This window comes from Haliotis asinina, chromosome 12 (assembly GCF_037392515.1).
Source record: "Haliotis asinina isolate JCU_RB_2024 chromosome 12, JCU_Hal_asi_v2, whole genome shotgun sequence".
Classification (NCBI taxonomy): Eukaryota; Metazoa; Mollusca; class Gastropoda; order Lepetellida; family Haliotidae; genus Haliotis; species Haliotis asinina.
Genome location: NC_090291.1, coordinates 6,062,228 through 6,079,097, shown reverse-complemented (window position 1 = coordinate 6,079,097; position 16,870 = coordinate 6,062,228). Strand labels below are relative to the sequence as shown.

At 38.7% G+C, this 16,870-nt stretch overlaps 1 protein-coding gene across 1 annotated transcript; it reads right to left on the bottom strand.

The window, feature by feature from the left end:
* Positions 1-622: 622 nt before the first annotated feature.
* On the bottom strand, positions 623-16,653 carry LOC137258391 (mRNA (2'-O-methyladenosine-N(6)-)-methyltransferase-like). The gene is made up of 14 exons (XM_067796054.1): positions 16,459-16,653; positions 15,077-15,431; positions 14,537-14,748; positions 12,737-12,891; positions 12,324-12,555; positions 10,500-10,599; positions 9,656-9,818; positions 8,869-9,044; positions 7,431-7,517; positions 6,715-6,899; positions 3,873-3,966; positions 2,924-3,024; positions 2,031-2,105; positions 623-1,439 (listed from the first exon to the last, which is right to left on the bottom strand). The coding sequence occupies exons 2-14, from the start codon at positions 15,371-15,373 to the stop codon at positions 1,301-1,303; spliced, it is 2,016 nt and encodes a 671-aa protein (XP_067652155.1). The 5' UTR covers positions 15,374-15,431; positions 16,459-16,653; the 3' UTR covers positions 623-1,300.
* Positions 16,654-16,870: the final 217 nt, after the last annotated feature.

The following is a 16,870-nucleotide window of genomic DNA, read 5'->3' as shown; positions in this document are numbered from 1 at the left end:
TGGACTTCACACCTGTGGGGAATTAAACACGTAACACATGAACTCTAGGCTACCCCTCCCAAGGCAAGAAATTGCAACAGTGACACGCGGACGTACAATCTGCCATCTATGCAAGGACCAGCAAGCAGCTACAAGAGAGCACTGTTGAGTTTGAGTGTTCCTGTTTAACTCATGTTTGGTTAAGTTCACAAGTACATGTAGCTGAAATCTTTTGTATCACGAACTGTAAGTCCATTACACCACTTTTAACAATATTCCAGCAATTTCATGGCAGGGGACGCCAGAAATGGGCTTCACATACTGAACCCATGTGAGGAATTGAAGCATGCTGAGCAAACACCTTAATCACTAGGCTACACTGCCCCTTCACAGTCAGAACTATTCAAACAGCTTATGGTTGTATTTGAACTATACTTTTCAAATATCTGTACTTTTATAAAATAATAAGATTTCACAAGCATGATGAATGTAATACGTGGCATTATAAGATATCTAGTCATGAAATAAAATGCACACTGTATCCGTAACACATATTATCACATGCGGGTACTTTAATGTGATGTGAAAAAAACCACTAAAATTAAATCTTAATACATACCTCCAAATATATTTTCTTTTAAAATTATTGTGAATAAATTACCATGGAAATGACTGCTCCTATCTTGATATTCTAAGTCATTTCATCATGTGCTTTTGTCTGATACTATAACACAAACAGATGAATGCTACACTTCTGAACAGCAATATTGCACTTTGACCATGAAAATATTCATGCTAAAATCAGGGCATGACGCATCACACAGGATTATCCAGCACATATGAATCTACATGGCATGACAAGATGAACATAAAATATATATCCTCTTTAAACGCAAAAGCCATAACAATTAAAATGCCTCCTAACAAGCACAGTGTAGTCCAAAAACAAGTGACCATTAACAAATGCTTGTGGTTGTTTCTGGATGATACTTTCAAAAGTGATGATTAATGAACATATAGGCAGCATCCTTCATATTTACAATAACTTGATGAGCAGATGAAATTACAAACCAATTTAAAATAATTCCAGGACTCCAAGCAAAGCTAAGACATCCTCTTCACAGTGTAATATATATATTTATATATATAAACCTCCTGCAGGAACACAGAGCTGGGTACACTGAAGCATCTTTCTGTGAGTGTGCTGGCAGGTCAACCCAACGTGAAGTACTTTGATTGTTTTTACTCTGAATCTTCCCTTTCACTCCATCTGTATGGGTCACTACTAGTCAACACACTGGCACTGATAAGTGTCCACAGATCACACAGTGTCCCTTGGTTTCGAGGACAACATCAACTCCTTTATCCTCTCCGGCGTTGGACCCCATTTAGCAAACCCTGCATCGTTCTGCAAGAAAATTACTAACGTGCCGTGGGCTGACTTGTAGTTCATATCTTGCCTGCAAAAACAGAAAATATTGTTAGAAATAGACATCCAATAACAGATCACAGTGAGTAAGGCAAGTCAGTCCTAATATTCCTTATACTTCAGATTCAGTTATCATTGGAGAATATTTCAAGGATACCATGACAACCATTAATTTCAACAGATGAAATTTGCAGAATCCCTCTTGCCACCACAAATTTGAAAGAAAAACAAATCATCTGACTGTAACTTAAGTCCAAATTGATTTCTTCGGCAAAATCCCAATTATATCCATGGAAATCATTAAAAACATAAATGAAATTAATTTGCAAATAGCAAAATGCACCAGTTCAAGATCAGTTTGATATATCTCTGATATAAGTCTTAAAGGAAGATCTTGAATGTTTTTTTTTTGCGAAACAAAGCACTCCTCTCCATTCTTTGCATGGAAACCGTAAAAAATATAAACGTAAATTATCTACAAATAGCAAATGGCACCACTTTGGGATCGGTCTCATATATCTGCCATGTTTGGTTGAAAGGTATTGAAAGGTTTTGAGTTGTGCTCAGGAAGGAAGCTCATCTCTCTTCGTTTTGAGACTTTTGAGTCCAAATTGTTTCTTACTTTGGACAAACATGCTGAAATCCATCTCTGTACTGATGTTCAAATGCAGGAAATGTGATCTGACGCCTCTTGAATCTGCAAAGTAACAATACATGTGTTGCAGGTACAATGTCTGCTTGCTCGTTTAATACAAATGAACCAATCTGACACCCTATTCAGACAGGTAAAGAAATCAAGATGGACATCATGATTCAAGTCACAGTTAGGGTCTTTAGTATAAGTCTGACACAAACAAATGAAAGACATGACCCTTATGAAGGAGGAAAATTGGTCCTCTTTTCAGAAATGTGTGCCCATGTAAGGAATGTGTTACAGCACTTATATTATATTCATATGGGCAAGGGCATACATGAGATATATCTAGCACTGAAAAACAATGTCCAGCATTTTGTAAAATACAAGAAAAGTTCACTTGAAACTCAAATTTTGGGAAATTTCTATTTCCAGGGTTAAAAGGTGCATAAACAGTATATGACTAACAACATCTCTGAATTTCTAAGGATTCCAAAATCCGCTGTCAGAGGCAGACCAGTGATTTGGTTTCGGTATTCTAAGAGTCCAAAGCAACAAGGTTAGGTTTACATGATGCCATTTAGAAAGTGGTCAAATGCAACATATGTCATATTTGGGATTTCACTTTCACTGTCCAAAAGTACTAGGATTTGTAATTTACTAATAAAGTGAAATCCCAAATATGACATATGTTGCAACATGGTTAGGATAGGATGTTTTTTAAACCCGTACTCAGCAGTATTTTAGCTGTAAATAAACTGGACTGGCCAATCCAGTGACTGACATTATAAGCATTGATTTATGCAACTGGGATATCATAATACATGTCATCCAAATCCGTCAGCCTGACCAACAAAGCATCACTACACAGACATGTTTACCTGCTAGACTCCAGCCTCATGAGGGCTTCTGTGGGTGGATCTCTCCATTCAGGGATGAACACGATGAAAGACAGAGGCTCATGAGATTCCACAAGGAGATTCTAAAGAGAAACAGGAAATATTGCTTACTAATTCCAAATATGCATGAACTATTACTGTCCTTAATAGCGACAAAGCCAAGAAACCATGTCAAGCGACTGACTCAGCAGCCATCTTGCTATAACACTGTGCTGATACTCCTCTTGCAAATTTCAACTTATTCTTCGGTGACTGAGGACACACAAATCCTATGCATGTTAAGTACTTGTCAGAAATATCTTGTTATACTTCCCTTAAATCATTATGAAAAGACACTGCTTGTTTCGATTGTTGTTTAGCTCCATAGTCAGCTGAAATGCAGTTTTATATCTAGAGTCTGTAAATAATCAAGTCTTGACTAAGCAATCCACTGACTGCCATAGAGACTACCAATCTACAGTACAGCGATACAGTGATACATATTAACCATATCAGCGAGTCTCGCCACCTAATACAAGTATGTTGTATATAGCCGAAGACCAATTCCAGCTTTGATCTGACATAGGCCACCAAACATAATGACTACAGAAATTTAAACAGAAAGATTCCAGAGTGAGTGACTGAGTTTAGTTTTATGCCGCATTCAACTATATTCCAGCTACATAGCGGCGGTCTGTAAATAATCGAGTCTGTACCAGACAATCCAGTGATCAACAACAAACGGCATCGATCTGCACAATTGCCAGCTGTTGACGTGTCAATCAAATCAGCCAGCCTGACCACCCAATTCCGTTAGTTGCCTCTTACGACAAGCATGGTCGAAAGATTCCCGAGGTTTGATTGTACAGTTATGTTCAAGCAAAAAACTGACATAGCTCATCATCATGCACACTACTGGGTATATATTAACAGACGTCTTTATTTCACTAACCTCAAAATGATCCACCATAGCTTCCATTAACTCTTCACTGAACGGTGGATTTGCCTCAAAAGAACCACTTAGTGGGTAAAAATTCAACACTGGGCTAAAAACAATTGAAAAGAACAGAAATTGAAGTATGGCATGTTTCGGGATTTTTGTAAAGACACACATTCCTGCTACATGTAATTACTGGTAAACACATAAAAGATGATCCATGACCTGACAAATGACCCCAATTTGCACACTTGGGAACGCCCCACAGAAACAAGAGAGGACAGGTTGTCTGATAAATATCGAGTAGTTCATTTTCCCCGTGCGTTTCACGCATGAATTGTTATAGTACACTCGATTTGGGAATAGGTACAATCCCAACGAAATGAATCAACACAATATACTGAGCAAATATGTTTAGGACCACCGATCCATTTCACAAAGCTAATGACATTTTCCTGGGGTTTTTTTCACAAAATTGTTGAATATCTAAAATGCTTGTAAATGCCCCAATCATATATTTGTCTTAGTTAGAACCCTTGTAGTACAACTGGCACTTTGCCATATCATACATCGCATCCTGAGTGGGTAGTTGTTTTTTTACGCCACATAAACTTTGTACAAATTGACGGACTGCACACCGGTCGAAATCATTAAGTTTGTAACTGCAAATTTTGGGTTTGCACTACTTGGTGGGACCGATAAATGTAGGTCCACTCGCACTCCTACCACCTTCTGCCTTAATGCGCTTTAAAGTTGCCGTTGAAAGTCCAGTAGCAAGGCTACTTCGTAAAAGATAATCTGCTTTGGTTTCACAATTTTTGTCCATATACATGATAACATTGTATGTTATCTCCCTTGCCTGAGAATGAACTATTTGCCCATGTTTTCCTAACTTGGACTATTAACTTTTTACTACAACTGATATCTGTTTAACAGTATTGAGACAGCGAGACAGGTGTTAATCAGTAGCGGTGTTGATTTCATGTCACGGTTGGCATGTATTGTACATGCAAAATCGTCAAGCTACCTGTAGCAGCCAAATGTACTCGCCCCATTGGTTGTACCGCCTCTCTTGTCACAAATGCGTTTAGTGCGCAGGATCATCTAATATGTGTCTAGCAGTAACAAGTATCAGACCTTGCCCAGCAACATGAACATAAATATCCACACTGCCACTGGTGCCAGCATATGACATAATTTTAATCAAGTCACTGAGCAAGATTACACTGAGATTTATGTTGCCTATTACATATGGATGTAAACATCTAGACTGACCAACAATAAAAACGCAACTCAGAATTAATGAAAATTATATTTTTTCAGCACGAGTTTAGTTTTGATCAAGGAAATAATTTGTTTGGATTTCTTGAATTGCGTTTCTTCTGTTGGTCAGTATATTTTCAGCTGAAAACTTAATGCTGGTTCAGATGATGCAAATAATTGATCAATTTCAAAGAAAATCAGCAGAAATGGTGATAACTGATTATAACGGACATATGATGTAGAGGATCAAATCCACCATGAATCATCCCCACACAGTGATTCCTTCCACGACGAACTATTCTGTGACAGCACATAAACCCTGATGGAAACAAGAATGAATGATGTTTAGTGTGTTAACAGCATCATCATCTGTAACGGTCTGAACCAACAGAAACCAGTAAAGACAATAACTATTATCTGCACCACAAGGGTATGAGCGGAGGTGAAAAACAGTTATGATTATTAGCCTTATACAGTGACACCTCAGATATTCGGACACATTTTTACGTAAATCATCCGGATATTCAATTATCCGGACGACGGATTTTAGCTTTTCATCCATTTCAAGGAAAACCCAAATGGTTTATAATCATTATTTATTGCACATGTATAGACATTAAAAACAACATCACAACATAACAAACCATCATAACCTGACATTTGTTAATCTCACATTTGCACAGTTATGACTAGCGGCATTGTCTGTAAGCAATATGACACTCCTATCTGCGTGACCTCAGCTGCCTATCAAAGTAGAGCAACCATTTGCTGAACAGGTCTGGTGTCATCCAGGCTTAATGTTGAACCTGTAGTGAGCATACACCTCAGGATTGAAATCACTTCTGAAATAACGTGGTCTTGATTTGCCAATAACAATACTTTGGGATTCTGTTCTTTGTGAAGACAAATCCCTTTCCCTTTCTTGACTGTCACTGCATAAAGCTTGTGTTTAGTAGGTTGACTAGCCATTGTTGACACCATCTGACTTGAATAGACACACAGCACTTTTATTGCTTTCACTGAATAAATACCTTAACAGTCAGAACTCGGTGGTTAACTCAGTGTTAGCTGTCAGTTCACCTTGTGAACCAGTCATTAATCCGGATGAGCAGACCATGTCTCGTGTCAAAACACGTGGGACTCAAGCACTTCACCTCACATGGTCAACCGTAAGTCAAAGCTGTGTCCGTATATGTAAGTCAATTTTGTGTTGATTTGGTCGGTTGGTTTGAAAAATATACCGTCCGGAGACAGAAACCAAATATCTGTTATAGACAGTCACTTTTATTACGTAAGAGATTGTTTTCTTCTAAAAATTGACCGGAAAGTGAGGTTTCCAGATATCTGGGGTCCGGGTACCTGAGCTCTCATTGTATAGAGCAGTGTAAGTTGACTCGTCCAGGTTTTTACCTCTGAATGTGAAGCATCAGCCAGGGTAACAAATAGTAGCATCTTTTAACAACCCTCTGGCTCAGGCTCTCAACATCACTGTCTACATATGCAAATGACATAGAAATAACACATCACAAGGTTCTAGACTTCTTAAAAGCTACTTTTTACAAGATATCTGCAAATGAAAAATATTATGTCTCACCCTCTTGAGCCAAAGTAGCCATCTGTATCGTGAAATGCTGAGCAATACTGGCGGAAATAACAGTTCAAAGGTGAGGCGAAACATTCAAATGTGACGCCGAACACACGATGTAAACACTCAAACACAGACACTGGCAACGCTCCCTGGAGACAGGCACCTTCTTGAGAATGCAAGCCGAAACAGGTCTGAAAGTGAACGAGTATCCTTTGTCAGGTGATATAAAAGAAACATATTCAATGCTGCACTGGACAGGGATGTTTTCTCTGGTGATAAAGTGTCATGTCATTCCAATGTCATGTTACCAACATTAATCACCTAAGTCAAGCTACTGGCATTCATCGCAAAGTCATGTTACTAGCACTCATCACCAAAGTCATGTTACCAATATTCATCACTAAAGTCATGTTACAGATATTGATCACCAAAGTCATGCTACCACTATTCATCTCTAAAGTCATGTTACCGACATACATAACCAAAGGCATGTTACCGACCTTTATCACCAAAAGCATGTTACCAAGATTCATTATCAAAGTTATGTAGGTGACATTCATCGTCAAAGTCAGGTCAACAAGTTGATAAGATCCAAACAAGCTTGTTTTGCTTCGTATTGATTCCTCAGACTTTGACTCAATTCCTTGAATCTCTACCTAAACAATAACCATTATACTGGAGAATTATGAAACACAAATGCTGTATTTGAAATACTTGTGTACCTGGTATCTCTTTAACAAACACCAAACACGGCCCAGGAAGTTATCAAACCTCACATCATCCCTGCAGTTCAGCTTGTACAGCTGTTCCTGGGAACAAATTAGACAAACAATGATTGATCATGTCAAATACACTGTTTCATCAACCAGAATCAGTGTATATGTACTGTTCAGTTCAAATCTTCAGTAAATTCAAATGGATATATCCAGTACTGTATTACTGCAATACTAATTTCAAGCTCTCTCAAAATTACAAACTACATTGACTTCTCTGGCAACTCTGCTTTCAATTTGATAATGTTGTTCAGACTTTTCATGTCATTCAATAAATGATGAATTGATGCTTCAAGTGAATTAGTTTGCACTAAAATGATGAATGTTTGTATATGTACGAGTACCAAGAGTCAATAACACCAAAGGCTCAGAGAGGATCACATCTTGAGCCCCTTGATCTGATGCAAATAAGCAACATAGACTATTTCAGTGTCTCAACTGTTTCCACTATGCTGTAGTGAGTGAGTGAGTGAGTGAGTGAGTGAGTGAGTGAGTGAGTGAGTGAGTGAGTGAGTGAGTGAGTGAGTGAGTGAGTTTAATTTTACACCACACTCAGCAATATTCCAGCTATATGGCTGTGGTCTGTAAATAATCGAGTCTGGACCAGACAATCCAGTGACTAACAACATGAGCATCAATCTGCACAATTGGGAAAGATGACATGTGTCAACCAAGTCAGAGAGCCTGACCGATCCTGTTAGTCATCTCTTACAACTATGCTGTAGGCCAGTGCAACATTGTTCAAAACAACCTTATCTCTTAAGGTCAACCTTAATCCATTTTTAACATTAATTGCAGGTCATTTTTAACGTTGAGCATATAACATTGTGCATTTGCACATAAATCCATTTCATATACACTTATGTCGTTCGGACATCAGGCTGTAAAGATGATAAATTTAAAAAATCAAAGCAGAGTGCTTTTATTGGTGCACAATGAAAAACGGAGAAATTTACTGATTTTCAACGCACACGAAAGTGTTGGACAACATTTAGCAATATCTATTTCTCAAACCCCTGAGGTTGTCGCAATTATATTTATACCAACAGATAGGCAATTACATATTCTATATTTCTGTGTAATTTTATAGCCGTAAGCAGATCAAGGACCATGTTAGTGCAATTCTCGCACAACGTTCACTATTTCAAACCTTACGAAAATGTGCGCCTGAAAAAAACTCGGCATCTACGGGTTAAGGTTACGGCTAAGGTTGGAGTCTGAGTTGAGGTTGCCCTAAGGTTGTTTTGTGCAACAGGCGTATCTTTTTCTTAAAGTGATCGTAACTCTAACCTTAGTGCTTAAGGCTGACCTTAGCTAAGGCTGTTTTGAACAACGGGACACAGGACTTTCTGTGTGTGTCACCCTGAAACGCCAGATATACACCTACCAGTTTGTGAAAGTGTGAGCTGTTCAAATTTACAGTTTCTCCTTTATATCGAATAAACGTCATCTCATTTTCAGTTTGATGTTCGATCGGCTGTATCCGTGGTGACGGAATTGCCATTTGCACAGAATAGCAAGGAACTTTCCGTGGAACAGGCAGTTCTGGGAAAGGATCCTTTTCTGAAAAACAAGAAAGACTAACTAAGTTTTTGCTGACTCAGTATGATTACAAGTCAACAATATTTACAATAACATTGCCCCTTTACTGCAGCAAATGTAAAACTTTCCCTGGTTCTGGCTTTAGTACTGTGACAATGACCTGAATGTCTATAACAAAAACACCAATATTTCAGTAGTTTTACATACATTGATGCATGGAATATGACCAGCTGCATTTCAAACATACAAAAAAAGACCAATACTATTTCCAATTCATAATTATCTATACAGAAATATAATGAAGGAGTAATCATCATGTACGAGAGGTATGAAATGATTGGGAGATCAGCGGTACACTTTCCACTAAATTAGTTGGTTTGTTGTTTACCGCTGCACTCAGCAATATTCCACCTACATGGCAGCAGTGTGAAAATAATCGAGTTTGGACCAAACAATCCAGTGATCAACAGCATGTGCATCAATCTGCTCAAATGGTATATGATGACGAGTCAGCCAAGTCAGAGTCTCTGACCGTCCAATCCAGTGAGGCACCTCTTATGACAAGCATGGGCTGCTAAAGACAAATGCTAACCCTGATTTTCACGACTTCTGTCCACAAAGGAACTTCATACCTTGAATATTATGCTCCTTCAAGACCTCCCAGTGCTTTTCATGCAGCCTCTTGACAAACTCAATGGACATGTTGTAGACCTTGCTACAGATACCTTCCACGGAACTCTTGGCTGCTTCTGTCAGATGAGGCTGACACTGACGCTTCAGATGGGCTAGGCGTTCCTGTACCAATTGCATACCTTCATTATCAACCGGCCTAACAATCTAACTCACTCACAGCAGGTCCTAGCTGCTTAACGCTACGAGAACAAGGCTTGCCAGCTTAACACTGAGGAAGAAGATTTCACTTACGTCTCAGCCAAAGATAAAAACGTGAGCTAGTCAGCCATGAGAATGGCAAAGCACAAAGACAGTGAAAATTTCAAAGTGACTCACTGTATGTTCACTTCAAAGGAATTGAAAGGATTCAAGTTTCTACTTAACCGTTCGAAAGAGAGGAATAAGAAAGCAAAAAAGTATGAGTCATAAGGGAAAATATGAAAAACTCAAGTTTGTCAGACATGAAAACAGTAAAGTATGAAAAACAATGAAAATTTAGCCAGGGTTCTCGGGAGTCTTTTACTGCAGATTTACATCGATCTCAAAAGCATTCAAAATGAAACAAAACTTCCGGAAATCTGCAGATCTGTGGACAATTCTAATGTCTGGTTACTAACCCCTACCACTGGTTCGTAGTTTGATACTATCTGTCTATATTCCTAGCAATGACATGTACCCAGTCTCATTTGTAACATGCCATCTGAGCTGGTAACATGTTATCACTTAGTTTTACTGCAGTGAATGTGTGGTATGGTATCAGTGTCTAAGAATGTTTTGAGGGGGGGGGCCAGGAGACTTTCTTACCAACAAATCTTCATACGAAGCATTCTGTTGTTTCCTCAACCAGGAGAATGTGTCCTCCACATTCCATTTGACAATCTTACGGCTTTCTGATATGGTGCCTCTGGAAAATATACAATGGCACTGTTTACCTGATATTCAGTATCATCAATGATTGGCACTGTTTACCTGATATTCAGTATCATCAATGATATTCCTTCTTGTAATTACATCCTAGATCCTACATCCTACTTCTAGATGCAGTGTCCATGTTAACACAAAAACATGCACGTGTCACACAAATATATACACATTTCGCACATAATATTTCCTACCTACAGATGTGTTCTGCAAAACATTTTGTGTTCCGAGAACAAGTAACGCAAAAACATATTTTCCCCAAGGAAACAGCAAAACAATACAAGTGTTTGCCACTAACATGGCAATGTCACGTGTCACTAAAGAGCAATGAAATATTTACTAGATATTCATTACTTAGTCACACAAAAGATGCCTAAAACAACTGGTGTCTGCATAATCACCAAGTGTAGGCTGTTGACAAAACTGAAGACACTGGGTGCTATTTTTATGACATATGGCATTAACATAACTTTGAGAAGTGGTCAAAGTGTCATGGTCACCTTGAAAATAGGGTCAAAATTACCCATATCATCAGATGTCTGTGTAATCTCCAAATGTAGGCTGTCTCCAGATTTGAAGACATTGGGTACAACAGTGCATAAGATATCAGGTTATCAAGAGTTTGAAGAATGTTCAAAGTGTAGTGGTGACCTTCAAGATATGGTCAAGGTCACCCAATTCGGCCGGTGTCTGCGTCACCCCCAAATGTACCCTGTCACCAAAGACATTAGGTAAAACAGTTCATTGGATATCGCATTAACAAGAGTTTTAAAAGTGGCCAGTAAGGTCAAGGTCATCCAAACCAACTGTCTGTGTAATCCTTCAACGTAGGCTGACAGTAATTTTGAAAAAACTGGGTACAACAGTGCATGAAATATCGCGTCAACAAGAATCTGGACATGCATACATACTAACACAGCTGAATACATAGGCCTCTATTCCTTGTTGCCGCAGGGACCAATAAAGTTTCTCTCAGCGAATTTGACTTGCAAATAATGACCACATGCTATGAAATGCAAGGAAAAAAGACGCCTAAATCTAACACATTTACAGGGGCTCTCTGTCTCGGGCATACACCTGTGGTGCATGCACATGAAAGAGTCCAGGGGCTATGCGATTGAGGAACGCAAAGCCTTTTTGCAAACCGCGAACACTGTAAATGCAGGGACAATATTTCATGAAGAAGTTGCAATAAATAACATACCTTGTCATGGTCTTATGAGAAGAAAAGTCTAACTCTCAATATTCCTTTGCCATTGTTGTGGAGGGAATGTTAAAACTGTATTGATGCCATGTCTAGCTGGCAATAGGAGTCATGGTATGATACTGTTTGAGCCTACAGTTGTCATTTCACAACGTTTAACTTGTCTCAGTCCACACAGAAATAGTTTGATTGTTATTTGGCATGCATGACAGCCTGGCGCAGCATCAAAAAGCCTCTCTCTGGAATTTAGGGGCCATTGGAACTTATTAAAACTGTGCCATTTATGAACTTAAATACAGGGGATCTGAACTCTAACTATTTCAAACTAAGCTAAGCCATTACTAAGATTGAAGGATAGTTCAACCTCATCAAGGGAAAGAACTCTGGCTTTCTGATAACACCAAATAACAGGACACATTTAAAAAGGAACAAATGTTTGTGCTCCCATTAAGATTGTCACGACCATAGTTTACTCTATGCAGATTATTCTAAATCTCATCTACCTTGATTCTATCATCTTCTTGGCAGCCTCTGCATACTTGAACAACTGTTTGCGGGCATCTCCTGTGTACTTCGGTTTAAACAGCTTCACGGGAATATCATTCATGATCTCTCGGTACATTGACTGGGAGATCTCGGGTGTACATTTGGACGGCAACATCGCATCAATTCCTGTGTCGACAACTTTTCTTTCAAGCAACCAGCGATTGAAGGATTCGACTGGTGCATCAATGCCTGAAAGAATATAGAAACATGAACCGAATAATCCATAGAACAAAACATGTAAATATGTGCATGAGCCTATGTGTGGCCACATTTATCTATTGCAACATCTCATTCAGCAATATTCAAGCTTTATAATGACAGCATACAAATAAATGTGAGCATAATGCCCATGGGGTGATTCCTGACTCACCTTCCCTGCTCTGGCACAGCTCCTGGTAGACCCGCCGCAACTTGACAACATTCTGATGTCGGAGGATCTCTATCTCTGGCAATGGGGGTGGAGAGACTGATGGAGGACGTTCATGAAAGATGACATTTGTTGGGACATCAAAGTTCCAAAATGGACTGAAACAAATAGCATGCTTAAAATGCATAATATCTAGATTCTTTCAACAAGTTTCCAGTTCTAAAATATACATAAAGGAACAGAGTATCCAAACTTCTGTGGCATCGGCCACAAATACCTGATATCCCATGCCCTTACAGGGCTTGATTTAGTGCTTTGTTACTTTCACTGGTGCAACCCAACACTACAAAGTGCGCCCTAGTTATCTGCCTAACTTGCACCAGATGCACATCACGTTTTGAGAAATAAATCAACAATAAATTTAACATATGCATAATTATGTCACAACTGGAATTTAGCTGGTGCAACTATGTTTTATCTTAGGTGAGTCTAAGTAAACTTCGTCTCAGTGTATTTCGTTATACTACACCACTGAGTGTAACAAAACCTAGTAGAAGGTCGCGTCAGGTAACCTTTGAGCAATCAATGACAGTCCAATCAAATGCGAGAAGGTTAAATAGATTTAACCAATTAGACAACGCCTACTATTTAGTGATCGGAGGGGCTTTCAAAATATTCAGGTCACCAACACCGATCTCTCCACAAACAAAAATCAGCATATAACACAGCTATTTGACCTGCGGTATATACGCTTTGGGGTTTCTGTTGACATGGTTACCATTAGCTAATATTTCCGCAAGATAACATCCTTGAATATTGTCAAAAACACTATTTTCAGAGACTGTTTACTCACCTTTGTCATGGCAGTACGTACACCGTGTGCATCACCCGGAAGCGATCGTACGCTAAATAGCATTCGGAATCGTTCGGGTACGAACCTTTTCGAGATAAAAAGTTCATAAAGGATGTGCGAATGTGCACTTTCGCGATTTGGTAAGCTGTGTTCTGATTGGTCAATCTCAAAGGTTACCTGACGCGACCTCCCATAAGGTTTTGTTAAACTCAGTGGTGGAGTGTAACGAAAAGTACTGAGGATAAGTTTACATAGACTGTATCTTAGGTTGCACCTGGTGCAAGTAGGTTACCACCTCTTCCTGCAAGCCCTGGCTTATTGGCATTCTGTTGGCTCTACATACTGTTTTACTCAGTCTTATAGTTATACTACTGCTATTTCATCAGTGACAAAATAGTTGTATGTGCACTAAAGTGTCTGTATTGCAGTCTGCCATGCTTCATGGACAACCACAGAAGCTCCAAACCAAACAAAGGATATATACACAAATTCAAATAGTTTTCACTCACTGCTTGCAAAATGCATACACATTCTCCTGATGAAGGAGTACAAATATTCTCCGAAAGATTAGGTTCCTCAAACAAAGAAGTTCACATCCACAGATTCTCACCATTAGGTGCATTACTTCTAAATGCTGTTCCATGACTGATGTAACTAATAGTGAGAGAGTTAAGTTTTATGCTGCTTTTGGCAATATTTCATCTGAAATGGGCTCCACACATAGTGCCCAAGTGGTGGGTGAACCCAGGTCATAAGCGAACACAGTAACCACTTGGCTACAACACAGCCCTCTTGACAATATTAATTTCTTTGATGTTTTCAAACAAAGCAAACAATTTAAATTGAAAAAAGATAGAAACCTGCTAATGTTTCTCTGTCCGTGTCAAGTTAATGTTAACATCGTCTTTCAAACAAGACACATTACTGTGATCATGGTAAGAGTGGTGTACCTATAGTTAAAAGCCGCTCTCTTTGCTGGGCTTCCCATCCCGAAGTCAGAACTGGCCCTCCTCTTCTCTCCGACTGCGGCAGATGGTATTTCAATGCTTGGTCGACTAATTCGCGTGTCTGAGTGGGCAGGGATAGGAGCTGGGGCAAGGCCCCCTCCTCCACCCACGCCAGGGCTGTTGATTCCAAGCGGGTCACTTAAATCTGGTAACTGCTGTTGAACAAGGACAATATTTATCGCTATAACAACAAGACTTTACCCAAGATACATGAAATCAAATGTCAGTTTAGTTTGTTGTACTTTTGTTACTTGCAAACAAAACCAGCAGAGTCAATGATATTGATATTCTAAATCCTCATATAAAACCACTAATCACAATACATTCTCATATAGAGAATTACCATTAAAGTTGTACTTAAGCTTGTCTGAAAGAAAAGCAGCAGGGTCAATGATATTGATATTCTAAATTCTCAAATAAAACCATTAATTACAATACATTCTCAGACAGAAAATTACCATTACAATTGTCTGATGACCTTACCTGTGATGGAAGTGGTGGCATCTCCCAAAGTGATTGGTTTGTAAGTTTGTTGAAGTAATATGGACGGTTCTCCCGCTTGCTCCAGAATTTACGCCAGCCAATTTGCAGTAACTCCAAGGGCAAATCATGTACAGGGTCAGGTGATCCAGGTGATGAAAAGCCTCCAGAGGAATTCTGTGAGTTCTGTCTTTCAAGTTCTGGATGACCAGACGCTTCAATCCCCTGTCCTTCACTTGGCTCTCCATGGCCAATCACAGGAGCTGGAACAGCCTGGCCTGCTATTTCACTGGAAGCCATAATTGTTCCACAAACTTGAGGACGACTGACACTAGAAATTATGGAGGCATTAAGGAACCTGGAAATCGAAATACATAAACACAATAAGAACAGTGTTAGCTTTGGTAACTTTACATAAAAGAGGTCAAATAATTCATCAGCACACAAAATCTATAACACTGCTATAAATTTCACAATGACATATAACTTTAATCAACTGGCGCCTTGTTCTCAGACAACAATTTCTCTTAACATTAAGTACCACAATTTTTTAAGTACACAATTACCACTGGGACAATTTATACAAGTTTTTGATGATCTGGAGAAAGTGTAACCGTATGGGAGTGAGAATCAATGACATACCAATGGAACTGATAGATGTTTACGTTTTGCATAAACTAAAAACTTAGCTACTCTACATTTAACTGTATGACAAGCATGTTTTGTCGACAAGATGAATGATGCAAACAAATCTTAGCATCACAATACACTAATGAGTTATCTTGATTCATGCCAGATTCACCAAACTAATTTATATGAAAGATACATGCATACTACACTTAAGTTTCAAAATTAAGAATTTGAATGAAGTCATAATAAATAACAGATGAACATATTTCTACTGCAGATCATGCTTTATATTCAACTGTGTAATTCTAGACAAGATAATGTAACAACATATCAACTACAGACTTGTGTGAGGTCTTATTCTCGTGGTATCGTCTTACACAATATTCAGTTATCAAAATTTCTTTCAGAATTATTTCACATGTAACTAAGCAGAACTGGTATTATTGTAAGAGCCATAATAGTCTATTCACATGGAGATACGATAATAACACTATGTGGTGAAAACGAAAAAAAAACATCCTGTGACGCTGACCAAGTTATGTGTAAGTGGCTTCCTTGTATTTCAAACTGTAATTTATGTTATAATCAGAAAAAGACGTGGTTGTAAAATTCATGACTCTGGTGTCAGTATGTCGCGGTATGGTTTTGTGTATATGCAGGAGAAAGTATGCAATCAGAATATTTGAACAGGGGATAAAATGTTGCAAATGTCGTTATGCATTGAAGCTCCTCAGAGGAGAACTCATCAAAAGCACCTTTTGACTTTTGTCACTCTCCACGTCTAAACGTCGATCACACTGCATCCCAAATTAGGTGCATATGACGAACTGGACCTTACTAATTAATATCTACTGAATGTCAGGTGCAAAACCGTTAAGAGTGAGGTTCCAGTGATGAAACGTTCTCAAAGAAATTGCGTAGCCTCCTTCTCGGCCGCCATTTGTGAGAACAGCTGGCCTAATGTAAAACTGGGATCCGACGACGCACGATTACATATTTAAAGATTCCTAAACAGTTTCTATGTACACGATATTACTTATTTCCGAGTCACAATTGTATTGAATTCGATTATATCCATTCTTAAACTTAAGTCATACAAATACAACCAAAACGTCTCCAGATTTTAAGCTAGAAGTTATTATATTCGTTTCGTCCAAAGTCTAACAA